The following is a 24,348-nucleotide window of genomic DNA, read 5'->3' on the forward strand; positions in this document are numbered from 1 at the left end:
GCGGGGTCGCGGCGGGCGCACGGACAGGTCTTGAGGTGGCGGGCCAGGCGGCCCGCGGAGCCCCGGAACCGGACCGCCGCGCCCGCAGCGCCACAGCCATGTCGCTGGGCACCGGGGATCCGGCTTCGGAGACGGTAAGCGCGGGGGGCGGGCCTCCTCGCTCCCTCCCGCTCGCGGGTCGGGCGACGGGGACGCGGGCCGGGGAGGGCGCACGCCGCGGCCGCCGGTGACAGCTGCCGGGATTGTTACCGCATAAGAGCGGCCCTGCGGCCCCCGCCCACGTGCGGTCGGCGGGGCCTCGCCGCCCCTCGCCCGCCTCCAGCACCTCGGACCCCGGCCGCCTTCGCATTGGCCGCCGCCTCCAGGAAGTCCTCCTGGACGCAGCGCCCTCGCCTGGGCGCCTGGGAGGCCAGGCGTGTGCGGTGCCCGCGATCGCGGCCCGCGGGCGACGGAGCTCACTGTGAGTGTTCGCCCGCCCCGTGCCCACCCTCTGCCTCTAGGGCCGGGGCGCGGACGGGCCGAGCGGCCGAGCCACCCGGTGGGAGGGAGCTGGGCGCTGCCCAGCGCTGATCGGAGAAGGCTTCCCGGAGGCGGCGCCGCCCCCCTTCCTCCCTGGGAGCCGGACCCGCGGCTCTCGGCACTCCCGGTACCGGTGCTTCGGGCCCAGGACCTGGGGGACGTCTTTGGGGGCAGCGCGCTCCCCAGGGGGAGCGAGGCCAGGACAGATCACCGAGCGGTCAGACGGGACGCAGCAGGGGCGGGGGTCAGGAGCGGTGGCCCCGGGGTCCCTGGGGCAGAGGGGCAGCCGGTGCCAGGCCCTGCGTGGGAAGCTGCAGGGGTCGCCGGCCCGTGGGGGGCAGGCAGCGCGGAGGGGCCGACCTCGCGGACCAGGCAAGGCGTTTGAGTTGTATTCGGGGCCGTGGGAAGCTACTGGCCACGGGACCAGCCCGGGGCCGGTGCTCCTCGGGGCAGTGCGCCCAGGAGGTTCCTGCTGGCCCCTGGGTCAGGGCCCTGCCCCCTGGGAGGCTGCCCTCTGGTCCTGCCCGTTACCCTTCTTCCTCTTGGGAAGGTCACTTCCTGGACTGTGATGCCCATCAGAGAGAATGTGGAGACCTACCCGGAGCCCAGCCACCTGCCGAAGCCAGTCCGTGCTCTGTGGATTTCCTTCCCAGTCTTTTTAACGAGCGTCTTTTTTTTTTCATGCAGTTTTTTTTAAAATATATTTTATTGATTTTTACAGAGAGGAAGGGAGAGGGATAGAGAGTTAGAAACATCCATGAGAGAGAAACATCGATCAGCCGCCTCCTGTACACGCCCTACTGGGGATGTGCCCGCAACCCAGGTACATGCCCTTGACCGGAATCGAAACCGGGACCTTTCAGTCCGGAGGCCGACGCTCTATCCACTGAGCCACACTGGTCAGGGCTTCATGCAGTTTTTAAAATTGAGAGATGTAGACTGTTTTGTAACCTTTGCCACTTAATTTGTTAGCAGTTTCCCACGGCCACGCGTTTTCAAGAACATGACGTTATTTATTTATTTTTTAAATAACGGTTTACCACTACTTGGTAACTTTACCTGTTCTTTGTAACAACATCTGTGAATCAGCTTCAATCTTTTTTTTTTTTTAATTCTCACCCGAGGATAGTTATCCATTGATTTTTAGGGAGAGTGGAAGAGAGAGGGAAAGACGGAGAGAAACATCGATGTGAGAGAAACACATTGATTGGTTGCCTCCTGCACGCGCCCCGACCGGGGCCGGGGATGCGCCTGCAGCCGAGGTACGTGCTATTGCCCGGAATCGAACCCGGGACCCTTCGGTCCGCAGGCCGACACTATCCGCTGAGCCAAAGCTGCCAGGGCTCGAAAACATGAGTTTAAGTATCTAGCCCAGGGGTGGGCAAACTATTTGACTCGAGGGCCACAATGGGTTCTTAAACTGGACCGGAGGCCGGAACAAAAGCATGGATGGAGTGTTTGTGTGAACTAATATAAATTCAAAGTAAACATCATTACATAAAAGGGTACGGTCTTTTTTTTTTTTAGTTTTATTAATTTCAAACGGGCTGGATCCGGCCCGCGGGCCGTAGTTTGCCCAGGGCTGAACCTGTGGCTACCCCCGTTTTATTGACCATGTCCCTGCTTTCGCTCCTTCACTTCACCGTTTGCTATTAGAAACGCTCTTTCACATGCGTTTGTCACGCCCCTTACGCCTGCCAGGCTCCAAGGGCACAGACAGAACGCAGCCTGTGCCGGGCTCTGGGAGACGCGGTGGGGGCACAGGCGGGCAGCGGTTTCTCCGCTAAGCTGGGATCTGTTTCACCAAACGGGCACCTTGCGGGGCAGGCTGTCCAGCCCGTCCAGGCCCAGCCCCGGCCAGGCAGAGCCGCTGGGCTTGCTGGTCACTTCCCAGCACTCACCACCTGGGGCCCTGCCCTCCCGGGCTGTGACAGGCCCGCCCCGCAGGGCCCCAGGGTGCCATGGAGCCCGGGCGTGACCACCAGTGACCTCAGAGCCAAGCGGGGACAGGTTTCAGGCTTTCAGCCTCACCTGCCAGGGGTCCCTCTCGGCTCAACAGAAGCTCCTATTGGTCAGAGGCGATTTGAGGCCCTAGACCAGCCTGGTTTACCCTTGCCATTGCGTGGGCCCGCGGGTGTGGCTTGGAGGCTGTGGCCACCGTGCGGCAGGGACCGGGGACCTGGACCCCACCAGCCGGCCCGGACCTCACTCGCTGGCCAGGCAGGCCCTGGACCGGGAAGCAGGGCCTTCGCCAGCCCACCTGCCGCAGGGACGTGTGGTTTGCACCGGGAGCGGTCACGGGTCCTGGTGCTCCGATGGAAGATGAGGGAGAGCGCTTGAACACGCCGGCCATGAAAGAGGCGCTTTCCACAGGGACTGGTTCTTGATCGAAAGTCCCCAGCGACGCGGGACACGCCTGCTGGGTTGAGGGGTGGAGGCGGTTTTTGCTTTGTGTCCGCGCTGTCCCTCCTGACACGCCGAGCAGCCTGCTGGCGGCTCCCACCGGGGCGGGGATTGGGGTTCCTGCCTCAGCACGGCCTTGTGAGTGTGACCCCCGCGCGGGGGCCAGGCAGGTGCCTGGAAGTTCCACGTGTGCGTCTCTTCCTGCAGGGAGATGACAGTCTGTCGGCGATTACCTTCGACTCCGACTTTGAGACGGTGAGTGGGATCGGGAGGCCCGCGTGGCCCGTGCTGGTGACGTCCCTTCTGCCCCTCAGCGTGCAGCGGGCACTCCCTGCACGGCTGCGTGCGGCCCTGGAGCCTCTGAAAGCGGCAGGTCGTTAGCTGAGTGGCTGGGACTGTCAGTGCCAAGCTTGTGTTCAGAAGGTTCCCATCCTGCATCTGGCGTTGGCCCCGCCCCAGCCCCCAGTTCTGACTGGGGAGGGGAGGGAACGGGGCTCGGGGTGAGGTCAGGGCAGCTATGGGAGAAAGGATGCTGTGAGCTGCACGCGGGGTCCGGGCCAGTCCCAGCCCGAGGAGCCGAGGCAGCAGGTGGGACAGGTCTGGTCCGGGCACCTGTGGGCCCTCGGCCCCCGGGTTGTTTGGAGAATGGAGCCGGCTCCCTGCGCTGGTGGGAGAGAGGAGCCGGCTCCCAGCTGGGCATTCCAGCCAGCCCGCTGCCCCCATGGCAGCTGACTCCCCACACCGCCCTCCCCCAGTTCTGCGGCCGTTGTCTGGTGGGAGGGCCATTGCAGGGTGAAGAACTGTCCCCCAGCCCTGCTGAGGGATGGGCCAGCAGTCTCGGCTGAAGTCCAACTGCCTGGGACAGACCTGGTGCCTCCGCTGAGGCCAAGTGAGGGGTCCCTGCCGTGGAAGCATGAGGCCACAGGGCCGAGGCGGGCAGCCCAGGGGCGCGGCTCTGCATCGCCACCCTGCTTGTCCCACCGGCTCTCCAGACACACTCCCTCTTCTCCTGGTCATGAGGTCTGAGCTGCCTGAGCCCACCCTGGGGACAGTCACACCACCATCCAGGCCTGAGGACAGTTAGGGGGGCAGGTCCACCGCTTGTGCAGCATTTCCAGCTGAATCTAAGGCTCCCACATCCCCCGTGTCTGTGATGTGACTGGAGCCACCACACCTTGGGGACCCTCTTCAGCTGCAGCCCATGTGGGCCCCGGGTTTGGTGGCATCCCCTGAGCCACGGGGGCCCCGGGTTCGGTGGCACCCCCTGAGCCACGGGGGCCCCGGGTTTGGTGGCACCCCGGAGCCTGTGGGCCTTGCTCTGCTCGGCCTGCAGGTCAGTCTCCCCATTACTGCCCTCACACCCCACCCAGAGCAGCCAGGGTTGGGCCGGGCGTGGGACTCACCTGCTGCCCCCGACTCTCCTTTCTTCCAGAAAACAAAGAGGAAAAGTGGCCACAAACCTCCACCCACATCGCCCAGTAAGTACAGCCGGGCGCCTGGCCCGGGGGGCATCCTGGGTCCTGGGAGGGAGACCCAGAGTTGTGCCCACGGAGGGTCGTTGAGCCACGGAGGGAGGCCCCGCCCAGCGGCTCCTGAGCCGTGGCCCGAGCCTTCGAGCCGCCAGCACCGCACTCCTGGGCCTCCGGCTCAGCAACCCGGGAGGAGCGCGTGGCGGAGGCCGGTGCCGCCCTGACCCTGCGCTGGCTTCTAGAGTCGCCGTATTACTGCAAGCCGAGGACCGCGGCCGGCGGGCGGCCTCCGAGGACGGCGGCGAGCATGCCCCTGGGAAGCAGGACGCCTCTGACGCCGCAGAGGCTGTGGCTGGGAAGTGCCAGGCAAGGTCCGTGCTCCCCAACAGTGGCCTGCGGCTCACAAGGGGGTGCAGGCGTGGCGGGGGGGGTGAGAGGGTTTTAACCGTACCAGACTGAGGCCCTGAACCTACCTGTCCCCTGTGCCTGGGCTCCTGAGCATTGAAGAGAAAAAACCAACATGATATAGGAAAACGTTAGTTACATACAAACAAGTGGTTAGAATAAGATGGAACTTGGAGACATTGTAGAAAATAGGTCTAGGCAAAGTACCGGAAATTAGGTACAGCGGTCTGGTAGGGTTAATGTGACTTGTCTGGAAAATTCACATGGATCTTGAGACGTGGGCCTCCTGGCTTTTACGAAACACAGAGCTGGTCTGCGCCGGTCTCCGTGGTGACGCTGTCCGGGTCTCTGCTGTCGGTGCTGCGTGGAGGCGGCTCCGCCCTGCGCGCTGTCGGGGGTCGGAGTCCGTGAGCTGTGGGCAGCGCACTGATGGGCAGCTGGACGGGGCGTGGGCACATGGATGCCGTGGGCGCGGCAGCAGCTGCACGGCGGGCGGCTCTCCTCTCTGAGGGCCGGCTGCTGGCGCCTGCTCCTCGGCCCCTGGTCCGAGCCTTCCCACGAGGAGGGTGAGAGGAGAGCCTCCATTTCCCCCCTGGGACCGGCACAGTGACCGCCCCCGGCCAGCAGGAGCGGCACTCCCCGGAGGCAGGCTTGCCTGGGAGCAGCGCCCCCTTTCTCCACCCCCCACACCCCCACCCCCGCCTCCCAGCCACCTGCCGGAGGCGCTGAGAGGCGCTGAGAGCAAAACGTTCAGACCCAGGCGCTCAGCCAGCAATGGGACGGGGGCCACGTGACGGAGCAGGAGCAGAAAGGGGTGAGAGTCGGGCTTCCTCTATGGAGTGTCCCGAGGACAGTGACCCCGAAAGTCCATTCTGCCCCCAGGAAGTGGCGCTCCTGACGTGACAGCGACAGCGTCCCGGGCCCCCCCGTTCCCGCCTCCCCACACAGTCTTAGTGACGTTGGCTGTAGGAACGGCTAGAGGTGGGCATCGCAGTACCACGGAGAGGCCAGGGCTTAGAGCGGAGGCTTGTTCTCGCGCCCCTATCTCCTGTCGGGCCTCTCCCGCGTGCCTCCGGCGCCCAGGTGCCCCCCCCCCCCCCCCGCACCGCCTGGGCACCTTGCACACGTGGGTCGGTGTCAGGCCAAGCGCCCCTCACTGCCTGGCAGCGGCATGGTGCCCTGGGCCGGATTGCTTGTGGTCTTTGTTTTGTTGGCTGTTTACAAGGTACACATGCCCCTTCCCTCGACTCCGCCCCAGCCCTGAACTGTGGCTCCGCCCCCAGCCTTGTGGTCATGGCCATTTCCATTCCTTCTGGGGAACAGATTGTGATTGGACTAAAAGCCCTGAGAGATTTCCGCTCTTTATTCTTAAGGATAATTTTATTAACTTCCAGGTTTTCCTCCAGATCTGGCCAAGAGCTCCCTCCTTCCCGGGTCTTTCACAGGCTGTGTGTTTCCTCCAGGTCTCGCCCCGGGGACGCCGGTCTACAGAGAGAAGGAGGACATGTATGACGAGATCATGGACTTGAAGAAGGTAGCGTCTCTACCTGCGCCTGGCGCGTTACCCAGCCATGACGGGAAAGCGGGGGTCTGTGCTGGGCCTGGCCATGGGAGAGCGGGAGTGTGGCCCCGGCCGGGCCCTGGCTGGTGACCCTGGTGGAGGAAAGGCCCGCGCCCGCGTGTCTGCGCCCTGCTCTGCGCACGGGGAGGCGGGCCCTGCAGAGCCCTTTGGCCCCGAGACCGGCGGCGATCCCAGCTCTCAGTGCTTTACGCCTCCTGTTCGTGTATTTCCTTGATGCTAACGGGCGTTCCCACGCACTCGGCCCCTCTGCACAGCTCACAGCTGTTATTGGGTGGTGACCTTGAGATTCAGAGAGGGCGGTGGTCTGTCCAAGGTGAACACTCCAACCAACGGAGCCCCCCCAGGGCCAGCTCCTCTCTAGCTGACCATTTTGACGGCATCTCTTTCTCAGCCTTTTACTTTCAACCTACCTACCTCGTTAGTTTAAAGGAGTTTCTGTGGACAGCCTATGACTGGGTCAGGTGTTTAGACTACTTTGCAATCTCTGTCTTCTAATTGGCCTGTTTAGATCATTTACATGTAGTGTAATTGTCGCTATATTAAGAGTTAAGTCTTCCATTTTGTTAAGTGTGTGTGTGTGTGTGTGTGTGTGTGTGTGTGTCCTCATTGCCACTGGACGATGGAAAGTCCTGACCCTCAGTGGGCCGCCTCTGACCTCCCACACCTGCCCCCGGGAGGAGGGCAGCACCTGCTGCAGCCGGCAGGGCGGGGGCCGGCCGCACTCAGCCTTCGGCAGGGAGGGCGCGTTCTGTGGCGCTTGCTGGGGTGGGGCAGCGCTCGTTCGTCAGGCCGCCCCCTGCTAGAGAGAGGGCTGTTCTGGCCTGTGCCCGTTGGCTGGTCCAGGCCGGCTTCTCCAGCTCGCAGTGCGGCCCCAGCTCCCAGCTCCCAGCTCCCAGCTCCCAGCTCCCAGCTCCCAGCTCCCAGCTCCCAGCTCCCAGCTCCCTGCCTCCCCCCAACGCCCAAAGCTGCGCCACAGGAGGCACAGGGCAGCGTGCTCCGTGTTTCCGGGAGCGAGTCCCACTGCTGGTTCCTGACCTCCCAGTGACCGCGCGCCTGCCGGACCCGCGGGACACGCGGCGTGGCTGCCCGCCGGCCCCCTGGGAGCCCTGGGGGGCTGGTTGGTTCAGACACTGCCCTCCCTGAGCCCACGAGTCCCTGGAGGGAGAAGGGTGCTTCATGTGGACACGGAAAGAACACGTGACCTTCTGCCACGGCCTTTTGGGGGGAGAGTTCCTAGTTGCGTGGGGGCGGTTCTGCCCCTCCTGGCACTTAACCCCCGGTCGGCAGTGCCCTTGGTCTCTGTGCTGTGACCCCACCTCCACCCCCGCCACGCACAGCCCTGAGGGCAGCCAGGCAGCTGTGAACTCGGTGCCTCCCACTGTCTGTGTGCACGCGATGTGTGAGCCAGTGTATATGCTCAGTGTGTGTGCGCATAGTGAGTGCGTGGTGTGTGTGCATGGTGTGTGTGTGCGTGGTGTGCGGTGTGTGTGCACGGTGTGCGGTGTGTGTGCATGCGGTGTGTGTGCACGGTGTGTGGTGTGTGTGTGCACGGTGTGCGGTGTGTGTGCATGCGGTGTGTGTGCACGGTGTGTGGTGTGTGTGTGCACGGTGTGCGGTGTGTGTGCATGCTGTGTGTGTGCACGGTGTGCGGTGTGTGTGCACGGTGTGCGGTGTGTGTGCACGGTGTGCGGTGTGTGTGCACGGTGTGCAGTGTGTGCGCACGGTGTGTGGTGTGTGTGCATGGTGTGTGTGTGCATGGTGTGCAGTGTGTGTGCACGGTGTGCGGTGTGTGTGCATGCTGTGTGTGTGCACGGTGTGCGGTGTGTGTGCACAGTGTGTGCTCGTGTGTGCACGGTGTGCGGTGTGTGTGCACGGTGTGTGCTCGTGTGTGCACAGTGTATGTCCTGTCTCCCCTCAGTCGCTGCACATGCAGAGAAGCGATGCAGACCTGCTGAGGACGAAGCTCCGGCGCCTCGAGGAGGAGAACAGCCGGAAGGACCGGCAGATCGAGCAGCTGCTGGACCCGTCCCGAGTGAGTGTCCGCCCGCGGGCGGTGCCCTGGCCAGAGGCGTGGCCGGGCGGTGGGCCTGCCTGCATGTCCTCACGTCCCGCTCTACTCACACAGGGCCCGGATTTTGTGTGGACTCTGGGAGAGAAAAGGCCGGACGCTGGCTGGGTGAGTGTCAGCTGCGACCGGACAGGTAGCCTTGCCGCCCGAGGGAGGCGCCGTCTCTCTCGAGCGCCCGCCCACCCGCCCGCCCGGTGAAGCAGGTGCAGCCGAGGGGCTCGGAGCTTCTAAGGCCCTCCTCCCGGAGCCCGGAGCCCGGCATCGCCAGACGCCGCTGAGGGCCTGGGAGGGGCCGGGAGGGGCCGGAGAGGGTGGGCTGAGCAGCTCCCGCAGGTGGAGTCTGATGTAGGAGACGCGGTCACGGCCGCCCCCACTAAGCAAGCGCTGGATGCCGCGGGCACCTGGTTCCGAGCAGGAGCCGAGCAGGAACAAAAGAACCCCCCCCCCGCCCCGCCCCGCATTATTTAACACACGCGGCCGACGGAGGGACCGGCGATGGCGGCCGTGGTGTGGGCAGTGCTGGGCGGCGACCAAGCTGCAGGAGCGGCGCCTCCGGCACAGACACGGTCGCACTGGGCAGGCCGGGCTCCGCGGAGGGAGCCGTCCGCCTCAGGCGTGGCTTCTGCTGCAGGTCATCAATGGGCTGAAGCAGAGGGTCCTGCGGCTGGAGCAGCAGTGCAAGGACAAGGACAGCACCATCAGGTGCGGGGCTGCCACGGGGCCGGGGGGTCGGGGGGCTGCCTCATGCAGGCTGGCGTTGGCTCCAGGTTCTCGGGTGCAGCTTGACTTCCCGCCCGCCCCCTCTGTCCCAGGTTCCCCCTCTGCCCTAGGTCCCCCCTCTGGTCCAGGGCCCCCCTCTGCCCTAGGTCCCCCTCTGGTCCAGGGCCCCCCTCTGGTCCAGGTCCCCCCTCTGCCCTAGGTCCCCCGTCTGGTCCAGGGCCCCCCTCTGCCCTAGGGCCCTGGTCCCAGCTTGTCTTCCACCAGAAAGAGGGTGACTACTGGCCGTCGCCTGCAGGTGTCAGTAGGGAGCAGTGTTTTCCTTTAGCCTTTCCCGCTGCTGCCACTTTGAAGAGGCGCTTTCTCTCCTTAGCCCCTGCTCTTCACCTGCAGCAGGGACGCGTGGGTCTTGACACAAGAAGCCCTGATGCGTGGCTTGTCCCAGACCCCCCCTCACCCCCCTCACCCCCGTACCCCCCTCACACACCTTCCGCCGTCAGAGGCGGGACGAGAGCCCCTCCCGCGGTTGGCATTGCCCGCGTCTCCTCGTGGTGCGCCCGTTTCCCTCTCCGTTTCTTGCTGAACTTGTCAACTTGAGATGTCAGTGCCGATCCCCCTGTGCTCAGGGCTCTGAACTCTGTAACTTCCGTCTGTTAGCGCCTTTCTCTGGTCTGTCCGCAGCTGAGGAGGGAGGAGGATGCTGACGGGACGGGAGAAATAGGTCTCTGTCCTCTTACAACTCCGCCCCCCCGAGGTCCAGCTCCAAGGACAGCCTCTCCCTCGCGAAGGAAGGCGTCGTCAGGGCTCTGTCCCCTCCCCTGGGAGCAGCCCCCGCCTGGAGGGGCCTGTGCTGCTGAGCGGTCTCCCGTCAGGAAAGGGTCCCCGTGCGGCGCCCGCGGCTGGGGCCTCAGCCCTCACTCCCCGCCTCTCTGAGGCCCAGGACAGGCCGCGTCTCCGCCCGGGGCGGGCTCTGCTGCTCACGCTGAGCTTGGGTTTCAGCAAGCTGCAGGCGGACATGAAGACCACGAGCTTGGAGGAGATGCGGATCGTCATGGAGACGTGCTACGAGGAGGTGGGTGTCCTCTGCCGGGCAGGCGTGGGCTGGTGGAGAGGGAGGGGTCGCTGCTGCCACCATGACCATGAGTCAGGCACCCAGCGCTTCCCTCTTACCCGGGCAGAGCTGGCCTGTGACTGCGCTCCGGGGAGGCGTCCGTGGCGCTAGGACTCCACGCCTTTCTCTCGTGTCCACAGATCCACCGCCTCCAGACGCTGCTGGCGAGCTCGGAACCGTCGGGACGAAAGTACGATGATCTCGTGTTACCCTCCCTCCTCTGGGGGCCATCGCCATGGTTACGGAGGTGCCCTCAGCCCCCTGCTCACTGCCAGCAGCACGTCCCGGTGCCGTCACTGTCCACACCCACCACAGCCCCCGCTCAGCGTCGCAGGCACTGGCTTCCCAGACGCCACGTGTTGGGGAGACACCACGCAGGGTCCCCTGTCCTCGCCCAGACGGCACAGGCTGTCAGCAGACAGGGAGGCGCTGGTCCCGGCGCGTGGCTCGCGGCCTCCGTGGGAAGGACGCTGTGTAGGGCGGGTGGCCTGCTCTGTGAGGGCCGGAGTGCTGTGTGGCCCGTCCGCAGGCGCTGGGTAGTGAATGCCGCGCGGTTGGGGGCAGGCGTGTTTCAGGTGTTGGCCTTGGCGCCTCCCAGGGGCATGCCGTCTTTGGGTCACGCTGAGCCCTCGGCCACGGGGCTGCCGCCTGCAGTGGGAAGGTGGCCGCGCACTTGGCAGACCGCGGGCGGGCGACACTCAGTGACCGAGGCGGAGGTCGGGGCGCAGCGCCTGTCCCACCAGCGCCCGCCGTGTCCGTGCCAACCAGGTCACTAACGGGGGGAGGTGGGGGCGACTGCTCGAGGCTCTGGGACTAGGGGTGCTTATGCCCCGGTGTCTGCAGCGATGGAGCCCTGTGCGGGCGGACAGCTTGCTGATGGGGTCAGAGTTCACGTCCTGCGGGACGGCCGGTCTCGGAGCCTGAGCGGCGTCTGGTTCCCAGGCCCGCGGGGGAGCGGAAGGCCGGCCTGCGGCGGCAGCGGAAGCTGAGCGGCGCGCTGCTGAGCCTGTCCCGCAGCGTGCAGGAGCTCACCGAGGAGAACCAGAGCCTGAAGGAGGACCTGGACCGCGTGCTCAGCAGCTCACCCACCGTCGCCCGGACCAAGGGTAGCTCCCACAGCCTCCCAGGCCCTCCCCCCACCGCGAGGCCCCCCACAGGGCAGACACCGCCACGGGCAGGCCATGCGGAACGTGCCGGAACTTAGCGCGTGCAGTGTGCCCAGCTCGGGCCTGGGGGCTGGAGACAGTAGTAGACGGAAGCAGGCAGATGCCCTTGTGGTGACATCGTGCAGGGAGGGAGAAGCCAGCAGGTCGGTGTGGGGCAGGTGGATGAGGGCCGGGGCAGGGCCTGCAGTGTCCTCGCAGGGGCTGCTGGTGCCCTGGGCCGGCCTGTCGCAGTGCAGAGAGGAGCAGATTTGGGGAGAGGGTCAGTGAGGTCAGGGTCAAGGCCTTGGCAGACCAAGGCCTGGTGGCCATCGGAGAGCAGGTGGCCGGGCGACATCACAGCACCTGGGAGTGAGCAGAGATGGGGCCAGGAGCGAGTGGTGACCTGGAGCAGGTGCAGGATGGGGGGGGGGGGGGGGAGGGGTGACATCACAGCACCTGTGAGTGAGCAGAGATGGGGCCAGGAGCGAGTGGTGACCTGGAGCAGGTGCAGGATGGGGGGGGGGGGGGGTCCAGAGGCTGCGGATGGGGACGGCTGTGGGGCTGGCACAGTGAGGACCATGGCCTTGAAGAGCCGTGCCCATGGACCAGCGGGCCAGAGCCCGAGAGGGCAGACTCGGGACTGAGGGTCACCTGAGGCCTAGGAGACGGGTACCGGGGACTCAACAGTGGGAGGGGCAGACCCCCCTGCGGAGAAGCCTTTTGGAGCAGGAACCCGCCTGCCTCACGGGGCCCAGGGCGGTGCCAGGCGAGGGGCGGGGTGGCTGCCGGCCATCGGGCCACTGAAGACGGCTGCACACTGTGTCTTTACAGGGTGTGTGGAGTGGAGCAAGCCCCGGCTGCTGCGGCGGATCGCGGAGCTGGAGAAGGTGAGCGCCTGCCAGCATCCCCGCCTGGTCAGCGCCCGCCCTGCACGGGGAGGGGCCCAGGCCCGCCCTGCACGGGGAGGGACGGACGGATGTGGGGACAGCGGGGCTTTGCTCCTGCATTAGGGACTGAGCCGGGCGGCCCTGCGCGTGGCTGACTGCAGACAGGCACTGACCAGAGGGGGTGGGCGCCCGGCGGGGTGGGTGCAGAGGCCCCAGCGCCTCAGACAGCGGCCGCCTGTGCCGGGTGGCTCCTCGCTGCCCACGCCTCGTGGTGGCTCCCTCAGCGTGTGCCGCCTGAGCTCACAGACTGCCCGCCACGCTGCCCGCTCTCTGATGCCAGCGTCAGACTGAGGGCCCATGGCTGGCGCCCGGGCATCGGAGAGCAGCTCAGGGCCGCCGCGCTGCTGGCTGAGCGAGTAATCCTGTAACTTCACGGCTAGAAGCTGAAACGTAGAACTTTATGATTTGGGGCGTTTTAAAAAAACCAAGCGCGTTGGGAAGGACAGGCCTGGAGGCAGCCCGGGGCCAGTGGCCGAGCTTTTCCGGGCTGAAGGCGCTGGCGCCGGGTGGGGAGGTCGCTCAGAGTGACGCTAACCGGTGCCTGTGCTGCCCCCAGAAGATCAGGTCACTGGAGAGCCCCCCGCCGCAGGCCCCAGACGGGGGCCGGTCCGATGCCCTGGCGCTCTGCGTGTCCAGCACGTGGGGGCACCGGCAGCCGCGCCCCGAACCCCAGGAGGACGGCGAGCGCCACCAGGACGGCGAGCGCCAGGAGGACAGCGAGCGGCTCCGGGGCGCCCTGCGGAGCCTGAAGGGCGAGCGGAAGGCCCTGCGGGCCCAGCTGCAGGAGAGAGAGTACGTGTCCCGAGCGGCGTCCGCTCCAGTGTGTTCTCTGGGCTCACGCCGCGCATGCTTGGAGGGGACTCAGCCTCTGTTCCGGCTGCGAAATGCAGGCGGCGTGAGCGTGAAAAGAACATTCGTTGGCCATATTGCATCATTGAGAGGGGCCTTTAGGGCTGTAGCGGGGCTTCCACATTCTCCTTTCATCCTGTGCGGAGGCCCACAGGCTCGGTCTGTGTTAATGACTCCATGTTCGCTAGTCCCCGTTCTGCGAGAGTAACCGAGCCGTGCGTCTTCCGAGGCCGCGTCGCTCTCAGACCTGCTGCTCGGTGGGTGGCGGGGAGCCAGCACCCAGTACCTCGGCCCCGCCCACCTCGGGGCTGGTTAGAGATGCAGCACCTCAGGCCCCGCCCACCTGGGGGCTGGTTAGAGATGTGGCACCTCAGGCCCCGCCCACCTGGGGCTGGTTAGAGATGCAGCACCTCGGCCCCGCCCACCTGGGGGCTGGTTAGAGATGTGGCACCTCGGCCCCGCCCACCTGGGGGCTGGTTAGAGATGCGGCACCTCAGGCCCCGCCCACCCGGCGCTGGTTGGAGGCCGGGGCCCAGACCTCAAATCTGATTGGTGTCCACTGAGACCCCCTGGTGCCCGCGCGCGCACATCCAGGCCTGGGGAGGACTCCGGGCTGCGGTGGCTGAGTGCCCTGCTTCTGTGACAGCGGAGTCCACGCCCTGGCGCCGCCCGCTGCTCCCCCCGCAGTGGAATCTAATAGCGCATCCAAGAGTGAGGTGCCCGGCTCTTCCTCAGTTAGTGTGTCAGGGAGCTAAACGCGAGGCTGGTCGCTTTGAGAGGCCATGACGTCTGCGATGGCCTCCTGAGCTGCCGCGTGGCAGGGCAACAGCTGCTCCCCGAGCCCTGCTGTGCCCGCTCTGCCCACCACCCACGTGTGCGATCTTGGTCACACGGGATTCGCGGGACCTCCGACAGGTCTCCGAAAGCCCGTCCTCAGCCCGTCACCGGTGGGACAGGAATGGCCACGTGCGCGCAGCTCCTGGGAGGTGCCTGGGGACGCCTGTGCCCAGGGCGGTGAGGCCGCCGCGGCGAGTCTGCCTGACTCCAGGGTCCCTGCACCCGCTCCCGCTGGCGGCCGGTGCTCAGTGCACGTGGCGCAGGACTCGCCCATCCTGCTCCGCCTCCCCTGGGCCCCTGGGCCGCAGTCATGAGAGGGCGTGGGCTGTGTGCTGAGCACCCCTGCGGTGAGGCCGGGCGGGCGACTGACCCGCACGTCTGGTCCTCTGTCCAGTCTGGAGGTGAGGCAGCTGCTGCAGGCCAAGGCCGACGTGGAGAAGGAGCTGGAGGAGGTGCGGCGAGGAGAGGAGGCCAGGCGAGCGCGGGAGGCGGCCCTGAGGTAAGCGAGCGCAGCCAGCGGGCGTGGCCTCTCCTCCAGGTAGGTCCGTCAGCAAGCTGTCCCGGCGCCTCTGCGCCCCCGTCAGGCCTCCCGGGGACAGTGCCTCCCACACGCGCCCTTGTCCACCACAGCCCCTAAGCGGAAGCAACCCAAATGTCCACCAGCGGATGAATAGAGAAAAACCGGAGGTGTCCATACCAGGGCAAGAGAGGGACGCAGCCTGACATGCACCCAGCGTGGATGGGCCTCAGGACCGTGTCCACGGGAGCGGCAGGCAGACAGGCCACTGATGACCCGACATGTCCAGAGCGGGCCGGGCCGGGCAGGGCAGGCAGTGGTCAGTGGTTGCAGGGCTAGGTCAGGGCGTGGGGGTGACAGACGGGTGTGGGGCTCTGGGGCGATGGGAACCCTCAGGTCCTAGAATTAGGCAGGGGTGGCGGCCCCCAACACCGTGAATGTATGGACACGGCTGTGCACTTTGGCTTTCACATCATGAAAAAGGCCCCCATGTGTGGAAATCTGAGCAGAAACATTTACACTCAGAGCAGTTACTAAGGCAAGTTGCTGAAACAAACTTTATTTTTACAAAAGTTTATTCTTAAATGTACACCCAGACAGCACTCCATTCCAGCTGTAGTAGCGGGAGATGCTCAAACAGGAGTGGGATCGGGTCACCACTGCCCCAGGCCCCAGGGACAGCTCCCTTTGCCGGATTTCTTCTTCCCCCGGCGGCCGGGCCCTTCCCCCGGCGGAGGCCCTCCTGTTCCCTCGCTCTCAGCGCCTGGAGTGCCTCCTGCTTCTCTTTCTGCTTCTGCTCGAACGCCTTGTCTTCTCCATCGCCGTGGCCTCTCCGTGGCTGCCCCAGGGGCTGCTGGCCACCTTCATGGCAGACAGGGCGCCGGCCCCTCCCTGGACCCTGCCACCGGGACCGAATGAGCGTTTGTTCTCAGACGAAAGGCTCAGCTTTGGTGCCGGCTGGGCGACCAGAGGGCAGGTCACAGCGCAGGGGCTTTCGCGTTCCTTTAAAGCCGCAGCGGGCGCACTTCCTCTGGGCACCTGCCCACACCGCATAGTCAGCGCCTCTTCCGTTCTCGCCTGGCCAGAGCGATGCTGGGGTCCAGCCCCACGTGCTCCCGCCCGACGGGACAGACACCTGGTGCCCCGTGTGGGTGCTGCTGGCAGCTGGGCCCACACCCCTCGTCTGCTGCCAGATGTCCACGCGCGGACACTGCGCACCACGTGAGACCAAAGGGTGTCCCTGTCCCCTGCCCACTAGAGAGGAAGTCCAAGCACTGACCTGGAAGTGTCAGGACCTGCAGGCAGCGAATGAAGCAGAGGAAGACAACCCCACGGAGGGGACCCCTGAGGTACGGCCTCTCCGGGAGGCTCTCTCCAGCGCGTGTCCCCGGAGCCCTCACTCGGGGGCGAGGACGTCGTTCGTGGCGGCTTTTCTGGGGGTGTCCTGCAGGCAATGCGCGTGGGCCCCCAAGTGCCCCGGTCACAGTCTGACCGTCACAGCAGCCACTCTGGCTTCTCCTTCAAAGCCGGGCTAGGAGCGGCCTTCCCCCCGAAGGCCCACAGAGGACGAAAGGGCCCGGGAAGCTGGTCCTTCTTGCGCTCTGCAAAGCTGCTGGGCTGCCTTCCGGGGCCCGCGTCCCGGGAGAGCGCCCCCGAGGGCCCGGGCGGCCAAGACCCGCCTGTGCCGCAGTCTGGGCGCGGTCCCTCCCTCCATCCACTGGGCGTGCGGGCACAGACCTCTCCCGGCACCAGCTGAGTCAGGCCAGTGACCCCTCCCCCACGGTTCCCTGCAGGCCCCGGAGGAGCCCCGGCCTGGGCCTGCCGGCAGTCCCTCTCCGCAGCACTCGGAGCCCGGCGCCAGCGAGGACAGCCCGTCCCAGCCCTGCACCTGCTCCGCGCAGCGGAGACACGCGGCCGCCAGCACCCTGCAGGCCCGGTGGAAGGTGTACAGGCGCCAGGTGAGGGCTCCCGGGCCCTGCTGGGCTGCACCCACCAGGCGGTGCTGAGGCCCCTCCCAGCTGCCCAAACCACTGCCCGTTGTTCACCGACCCACCGTCACCTGCCCTCAGACGGGCGGGTCTGTGGTCGGTGCAGGTGACGTGCAGGAGGACGTGGGAGACAGAGCAGACACCGTGGAGATGGCGGGGGGGGGGGGCAGGGGGGACCAAACACCCCTGGAGGCACGAGCAGCTCCCTGGGGAGGAGTGAGCGCTCGCAATAGCAGTGGCTGGTCCCAGGGCTGGCAGCTGGCAGAGCCGGCACCTCCTCTCCCTCCCCCGCCCCCGACTGGCAGGGGCAGGACCAGGAGACGGACTCCACTGTGAGTCCGTCCTCGGTTAACTCATACCTTGTCTCTGTTTCAGAGGAGGGAGGCCGCGCTGGACGAGGTGAGCAGGTTTGGTTCCCCGATGCCAGACAAGGTGAGCGTGGGCAGCTTCACCCTGGTCCCCTCGAAATCCCACCGCCAAGACTCCGGTCTGCGGCCCTAGCCTGCGTGAGGCCGTGTGGCCGCTCCCCCGGAGGTGCGGTGCGGTGTGCCCTGGAGGAGCGGCCACACGGCACCAGCTGTGCTCCACGCACACACGGAGCCGCCGGGGGCCAGGTCACCTGTCTGCCCCGGAGGTCCTGGTGGGAGAGGCGCTGAGTCTCGGTGACCGTGCGGCCGGTCGTGAGGGACGCCCTGCCTCTGCTCTCAGAGCTTCCACCCATAAATCTCCCCTGGTCCGAAGCTGCCACCTTCCTGGGCTTTAACCTCAACTCCGGTCCTCTCCCTGCAGGCGGCCGCGGTGCTCCAGGCGGCCTTCCGCGGACACCTGGCTCGGGCGAGGCTATTGGCGAGCCCAGCGTGTGGTCCTGGACCTCCCAGTGTGCCCGGCCTCCCCAGCCAGGTAACCCCCCCGCCCCTCCCCCCGGGGCAGGACCCCGGGCCCCTCCCAGGCTCCGGTCCTCCTCGCCCGAGGTTGTGCCTGCCTCCCGGCCCTGCAGGCCCCGCCTGGCGCCCTTGGGGTCCAGTTAGTGGAGGCGCTAGGACATCCGCAGAAGGTCCTTCTTGCTATTAAGGCGGGAGCTTAGGCATGAGCGTCCGTGCGCCTGTCCCTGGGGAAGTGGCGAGGTGTCACCTGAAGGGTCTCTAGAGCCAGGCACTAAGGACCTGCAGCGGAAACTGCTGCCTGGAGAGTAGGCGCCGAGCCCCTGACGGAGCTGTGCCCACCTGCTCTCCGGAGGGGGCGCCGGCTGTGCTGCCCGAGGACGGGCGGTTCTCAGGGCTCTCACCCTGTCGTTACGCGCAGAGCCCTCCCTCACCCCGCCCTCCGAGCCCCGTTGTCCAGGCTGAGGGTGACCCCAGGCAGGAGGCGGCTGTCACCCTCATCCAGTCAGTCTTCCGGGCACACCTGGCACGGGTCAGGCACAGGTAAGCTGCCTGGCAGGCCCGCTCCATATCCTCTGCACAGGTGCGCCCAGGCGCAGGGGCGAGCCGGGACCACGGCGTCACCAGAGCAAAAGTTGCACCTTGTGAAACTTGCTCCCGTGCCGTGCAGGTGGGTGGGCCACCGTCCTGGTCAGACGGGGAGGGTCAGGTAGGAGAGTGAGACCCGTGTGGCTGGCAGAGCCCAGTTGGTGGACTGGCTGCCCCACGTCCTAGCGCATCCCCCTTTCTGAGGAACCACGGGGCCATCCTGGGCTCGGGCCTCCTGCAGCCACACCGTCCTGAAGAATTAGTGCCATTGCCGGTCACGCGGCCCCTCAGGCAGGACTTCCGGCTGCAGGCACTCAGCCCTCTGAGCGAACTCAGCCCACGGGTGGGGCCCAGGGTGGGTGCCACAGTGTCTGCTGCCTGGGAACCGCAGGCCCCTCCCAGTCCCGTGGACGCTGCTCCCTCGCCCCCCACACACCTCCGCTTCTCGGCCTGCCTGGCAGGCGGCGGCCCCGCGCTGTTAGGTCTACAGCTTCGCTGTGCAGAAGGGCAGCCGAGTCCGAACTTCACGGTCCGCCTGGTCCGCCGTACGGCCGTGGCAGGTCCGCCCTGGGCACTCAGTCAGGCCGGCAGGTGGATGGCGGCCTCACCACCGAGACAGCAGGGAGGGGTGTCTGAGGCCCGGCCTCAGCGAGCATGCAGGAGGCTGACCAAGGACTCGGGGAGCCCCCACGGCCAGCTGTCAGGATGGGGTTCGGCCGGGCGCAGCTACCTGCTGCCCATCCTGTCGGGCCAGTGGCCCGAGGATGCCAGCGAGCCCGGCAGTGGTCAGCTGCGGTCGCTCTCTTCCAGGACCGGGGCGCTCCCTGCAGCCTCTACCAGATCGCCTGTTCCGGCCACACTCAGCGCGCCCTCCCCGCCAGCCCCGCCTGTGGCGCCTGCTGGTAAGTCCAGGTCATTGAGTGTCGGTGCCAAACAGCCACCACCCAGAAGCACAGGACGTGGAGCGGAGTGAGGGTCTCACCTGGCCAGAGCCCTCACCCAGCCTCCCCGTCACAGCTCTGCCCCTTCCCCAGGCTGTGGGAGAGACAGAGCCCCAGGCACTTCCTGGGACTCAAACCCCACAGTCACCTGCAGGCCAGTCACCTGCCAGCACCCAGTCCTAGCTGCGGGCAGGCGTCCTGGCTTTGCTCTCGGCTCCAGCTGGGGGCCCTCCCTCAGCCAGTGCTCCCTGGGGCTGGGTTTTAAGTAAAGAATTGCTCGAGTTTCCTTTCCCGCTCAGTAAGGCCCAGAGCCGCCGCTTAGAAACCAGGGTGGCGGGCCTGTGAGGTCGGAGCCTGGCAGGGCCGCCATGCGAGGTGGCAGCTGGGAATTGCTCCGTGCTGTCCTGGGGATCCTCCCACCTCATCCTACAACTGGGCAGCTCATCTCCACCTGCTGGAGGGAGGATGAGCCCGGGTGGGTGGAGATCTGAGACTGGCCGGCAAAGCCTGCAGCTTGGGCTGTGGGCAGGCGCCAGCGGGTGCTGTGTCACCGGCAGCCTTTCCCGCTGGCCCGCTGCGTCCTCGTCCTCGGGTGGGAAAGACGGAGTGAGGGCAGGCGGGCAGGCGGGCAGGCGGGCAGGCAGCGCCGTGCTCCCAATCAGGGATCTACGAAAGGAAGCAGCCGTTGGGGCTCCGAGGGGTCATCGAGGTCTGAGGTGGTGTGAGGGTCGGTGCACAGCATGGTGGCCGGGATCTGTGCACCCAGCGCAGCGATCGCCTGCAGCGTTTTCTGAACCGAAGGTGTCGGGAGAAGGGGGGCGTGAGGGCCCCGCCCGCGCCCGGCGCTGACTGCTTCTGGCCTGTGTTTCAGGTCAGGAAGACGGTGAAGTGAGTGGCGGGGACGCCATGGAGGGCCCAGCCCCGCAGCCCTGCCCTGGTGAGTGGGAGGCCGCGGCAGCAGCAGCCATGGGGGCTGGGAGGGAGGCGCCCTCGGCCCAACACCCCTTCCCTGCAGGGGCTGCGGGGAGGGGAGCTGAGGACAAGCTGAGCTTGCGCACAGCTCACCCCGAATCCCTCATCGGAAATTGCCACCTCGTCGCCTTTTGCAGCCTTGTCCTGGCTCTCGAACTCCGATATTCTCTCCAAACCTCCGTTTGTAAAGCTCCGCACACAGTCCTGGGACCCCACCCCATCCCCTGCACTGGGGCGCCGGGCTCCCGGCCCAGCAGACCCCGTGGCAGCCTGGTCCTGTGATGGGGCTGCCATGTGCGCACCCGCCTCCCAGCAGCCTCGCCTGCACCACACACAGCAGCGCAGGCGTGTCCCGAGTGTAGCCTGCTCCCCAGAGCCAGTCTGTGTGCCGGTCCGTGAGCCCCGGCTCCTCTGGGTGCCAGCGTTTTTAAGGGAAAAGGCCTGAGTGGTCTTCTCGGTTTGTTAGTCCTCGCCTGAGGGTATCTTTCCATTGTTTTTAGGGAGAGTGGAAGAGAGAGGAAAGGCAGAGAAACATCGATGTGAGAGAGACACAGCGATGGGCTGCCTCCTGCACAAACTTGGCCAGGGCCTGGGCCAGGGAGGAGCCTGCAACCAAGGCTGTGCCCTTGACCAGAATCGAACCCTAGACCCTCGGTCCCCAAGACAATGCTCTCTCCACTGAGCCAACCCGGCCAGGGCGATGTTTTTAATTTCCTAAGTTTCCACTTTGGTGGTCATTTCCCCGAGAGCCACAGAAGGAAGCCGATGCGGCGAGAGTCCCCCTCATCTCACCGCCGGCTCAGCCACGTTTCCCTCCGATCCCGCAAAGCCGTGGAGCAGGCGCCTTCTCCGTGGGGCCTGCCCCCCACGCACACTGTCCCCTGGTCCCAGGGCCCTCGCCTGGCGGTGGCAGCCCAGGGTGCAGTGGGCACACAGCTTGAGTGGCTGCTGGGTGGTCCTGCCTCCGCCCTGATGGGCGATGCTCAGGAGGAAGCTGGTGGCCCAGGCACATCATCTGCGCCGCCACCGCCCACCCGCCCGGACCTGCTGCCAGGGCGGCTCAGGAGCCCCGCCCACACTCAGCCTCCCGGTGCCGGTGCCGGAGCCAGCAAGGCTGCCTCTCCCGGCGTTTGCGTGTCGAAAGGCCCGTGTTCGGAGCTGAGCCGAGAGGCTGGGGGGACTAGGCGGTGACGGGAGAGGCCATGGCGGTGTGACGCGGGTCCGACCGCTCTGGCAGTGACCCTGGGCTTCCTGCCAGGAGAGGGCAGTGGGGTGACCCCTCCCTCCCCCTCTGGTTCCTTTCAGCCAAGCCCCCTCCCTCGTCTGCGCCCTGGGAAGACGTCTCCTCGGACGACTCGGACGAAGTCATCATGGCTCCAGCTCTGTCCTCGAAGAGAAGCCCCTCCCTGCCCCCCGCCCTGGGTCCCTGCGGGCACGCCGCGCACGGGGACGCTCTGTCCGCGGAAAGCTAGGTTAGCAGGACAGAGACACTGGGAAGTCACTTACCTTTAGGGAAGGAACAGGACCTGCTCTCCCTCGGCACCTCCGGCTTCTCGTGTGGCTGGTTTGTGTGAGGCCCGAGCGCCTCCCCCTCCCCATGGGGCCTGTGGTCGCCCCTGCCCGGTGCCCCGTGTCCACAGGGCGGTGTCAGGGCCGGGAGCCACCTTGGCCCGAAGGAAGCTTTTGCACCATCTGTGGGCTCAAGCCCCCCCCCCCTCCCTCCCGCTGCTGGCGCTCGATGCTGCCCGAGCCTCGCGTTACCGCTGGGCCTGTCCCGGTGCAGAGCCGGGGGCAGGAAAGCCCCGGCAGGTGCTGCATGATTCCGAGGCGCCCTCCGCCCAAAGCCGACCTCTGCGAGGCTGTCCCTGCGGGAGCCTCCGGGGCTGGAGGGCAGGCCCTGCCGAGGGGGCGGGCAGGCTCCAGGGCCTCCAGAGGCCTGGCCACGGGCAGAGCTGGGAAGGGAAGGGCGGGACGAGCCCTGGACTGGTGTCCCGGGCGTGTGTATGTCCTGTGCCCTGTCCTGGGCCCGGCACTGCTGGGCTGCTCCGCGCACACGGCCTCGCCGCTGCCCCAGCACACGCCGCGCCTCCCTGACGGCCGTGCAGCGTGCAGCCTGCCTGTGGCCCCTCAGACCCTGCGACTCTTCCCCGGGGATGCCCCTGCCCCTGCCGGGCGCGCGTGCCGGGCTCAGCCTAGGCTGGGACCAGGGCCCGCCTTCCGCATGCTGCCAGACTGGCCCCGCTGCTCCCACACCCAGTGAGGCCCCCCGGGGGCAGGGGCAGGGCCTGCGTGAGTCTGGGGAGACTGGACAAGGCCCAGGAGCAGGGATGTGGCCTCAGTGAGTGCCAGCGGCCCAGGTCCTGCGTGTCCAGGGTGCGGGGAGGGGTGGCTCTAGGCCACTTCCCTGCAGCCCCTGCGCATCACCTCGCACTTGACAGCGAGCACACCTGTCTCCCCAGACCCTGACCTGGCAGTGACACCATCGGCCTGCGGAGCTGTGGGGGCACCTGCCGACACGGGTGCGGGGGGACCACCCCTCAGGCTCCAGGGCACCCCCTCAGGGCCCGGCTGGCTGTCTATCCCACAGGGTCACCTTTAGCTCACATCCCCCCTCCCACACGGACAGACTACAGACTCGACTCGGGAGGCGGGCGCTGGCGGGAAGTGGCCCCAGACTCAGGCGGGAAGAGGAGGGGCTGACGCCAGGGCGCATGTGGGGCTGCAGGGTTTGTGCAGTGTGTGGTCCCCCAGTGGGGGGGCGTGGCTGGGACAGCCTGGCCACCGGGCCCCAGGCCTCCATGTGTGGGCCCTGGATGTCGCTGTGCTGACCAGGGCTCATCCCCGTGGGCAGGAGGGACGGACATGGCCCTGATGCGGGCGCTGCTGTGCCGTCCTGGAGGAGGAAGGGCCTGGGCGCCGGGAGAGGCAGGTGCCCAGCCCGGCTCTGCGGCCTTAGAAAGCCCGGCTGAGCCCTGGACGCCCTGGGAGCGGTGGCACTGTTCTCGGGCTCTGAGGACCTGAGAGCGACACAGACCTGCTGGGCCACCTCCGGCCTCCAGCAGCTGACCGCCCCTGGTGCTTCCTGAAGACCCCAGGAGTCCCCTCTGAATGCAGCCCTGGACGGTCGGGTGGGCGGGCCCCTGGCTGCGCCTCGTTGCTGCGAGGCTCTGGGGAGCGGGGGTCCCCTCTGCTCCTGCTGCCGGCCTTTGTGAATAAACGCAGTTTGCAGCGTATTTGTCACCATCGCCCGTAAACCCGCACATTCAGCTGCTTCCAGGCGTGGGCTGTGGCTCACGCGCAGCCTGTGAGCTGGGCCGCGGGGACGCATGCTGGTTCCTGGCAGGCGGCCGGTCAGCTGGGCCCCTGAGCAGGAGGGCGCCCGCGAGCCTCAGCCGGGCTGCCTCCGGACACCCCGTCCGTCCCCGATGTCTCTCCTGCTCCCCAGTGAGGACTGAGCACCAGGAGAGGAGAAGTGGGTCGCGTTCCCCAAATCCCATCCACTTCCGCTCCAGCAGCAGGGAGAGCGTGTTCCGGACCACGTGCAGGGCCGCGGCGAGGACAGGCGGCCCTGAGAGGCAGTGCCCACGTGTCCTGGAAGCGTGGCTCCCCGGCGCCGTGCACAGACGAGGCGGGTCGGTGGTCTGTCCGCGGGCACTGCTGCCGGCCCTTGCACTGGGCAGAGCTGGTCCGAGCCCCCCAGTGACCTGTGGTTGGCCGAGGCGTGTGCCCGAGCCCGTCCTGGCAGCCGATGCCCCCTGTGCGAGCTGGCCGTGGCACTAGAGGACTTGGTGCTTGCAGAGCGCGGTGGGGCCCATGGGGTCGTGACGGCCGAGAGCGGGCACATCGGACGGCCTGCCACGCGCTCCCCCAAGGCCGGGTCAGAGCAGAGGCAGGGGGCTGGGGTCCCAGCTGAGCTGGGCAGAAGAGTGGGGTGAGGTCCAACCTCGCAGCTCCTCCCCGGGAAAGGAGAGCCGCCCGGAAACAGAAATAGGCGGCAGGTGCACGCTCAGCCCCCGCTTCCCTCTGGGGAGTTCTCTCCACTTAAAGCCCCCAGCCCCTCGCCCCTCGGCCCCGCCCCCTCAGGTTGGGCAGGGAGGGTGGCCGCCCTGAGCAGACTGTGCCATGGAGCTGAGACCTCAGCCCTGGGCAGATGCGGAGGCCGCCCAGTGGGGCTCCGGCTCCACTGCCCCCCTCCCTGCCCCGCGGCCATCGCAGAACCCAGGAGGGTCCTGGCTGGGGTGCTCGCTGGCCCCCCGTCTAGGCTGGGACCGCCTCCGGTTCCCCATCCATTCACAGGGAGGGAGCCATGTCTCCGGGAGGTTGTGAGCCGGCGGCCAGGGCAGCCTGTCCCAGCCCGGGGACCACCTCCCAAGGGCCTGGACGCGACAGCGCCCAGGATGTCATGGCCG

The 24,348-nt window shown here is 66.9% G+C and overlaps 1 protein-coding gene across 7 annotated transcripts; it reads left to right on the forward strand.

Annotated features, from left to right (window-relative positions):
* Window positions 1-23,172, forward strand: IQCE (IQ motif containing E). 7 transcript variants are annotated; one of them, XR_013996100.1, is made up of 23 exons: window positions 1-134; window positions 3,130-3,177; window positions 4,355-4,400; window positions 4,634-4,762; window positions 6,260-6,330; window positions 8,297-8,410; window positions 8,504-8,554; window positions 9,078-9,148; window positions 10,163-10,235; window positions 10,415-10,464; window positions 11,217-11,380; window positions 12,251-12,306; window positions 12,923-13,158; window positions 14,447-14,551; window positions 15,828-15,918; window positions 16,363-16,527; window positions 16,933-16,956; window positions 17,347-17,457; window positions 18,022-18,108; window positions 18,837-18,928; window positions 19,839-19,904; window positions 21,245-21,411; window positions 22,791-23,172. XR_013996100.1 is itself a non-coding variant. In XM_081093159.1 (23 exons), the coding sequence occupies exons 1-22, from the start codon at window positions 99-101 to the stop codon at window positions 21,409-21,411; spliced, it is 2,085 nt and encodes a 694-aa protein (XP_080949285.1). In that variant the 5' UTR covers window positions 1-98; the 3' UTR covers window positions 22,791-23,172. The 7 variants fall into 7 exon arrangements, 4 of the variants coding, with proteins under 4 accessions (XP_080949285.1, XP_080949284.1, XP_080949282.1 ...); XM_081093159.1 differs by lacking the exon at window positions 18,022-18,108 and adding an exon at window positions 17,860-17,981 and having other exon boundaries at window positions 12,926-13,158; XM_081093158.1 differs by lacking the exon at window positions 18,022-18,108 and adding an exon at window positions 17,860-17,981 and having other exon boundaries at window positions 2-134.
* Window positions 23,173-24,348: the final 1,176 nt, after the last annotated feature.

The sequence above is a fragment of the Myotis nattereri genome (genome assembly GCF_964212035.1).
Source record: "Myotis nattereri genome assembly, chromosome: 5".
In the NCBI taxonomy this organism is placed as follows: Eukaryota; Metazoa; Chordata; class Mammalia; order Chiroptera; family Vespertilionidae; genus Myotis; species Myotis nattereri.

Bases quoted from the DNA above. Each gene is read 5' to 3' on its own strand.
- IQCE (XM_081093156.1), top strand. From the start codon at position 99: ATGTCGCTGGGCACCGGGGATCCGGCTTCGGAGACG. The intron at 8,555-9,077 runs GTGAGTGTCAGC...CTTCTGCTGCAG, and splicing joins AAAGGCCGGACGCTGGCTGG to GTCATCAATGGGCTGAAGCA. The intron at 14,552-15,827 runs GTAAGCGAGCGC...CCTGCCCACTAG, and splicing joins GCGCGGGAGGCGGCCCTGAG to AGAGGAAGTCCAAGCACTGA.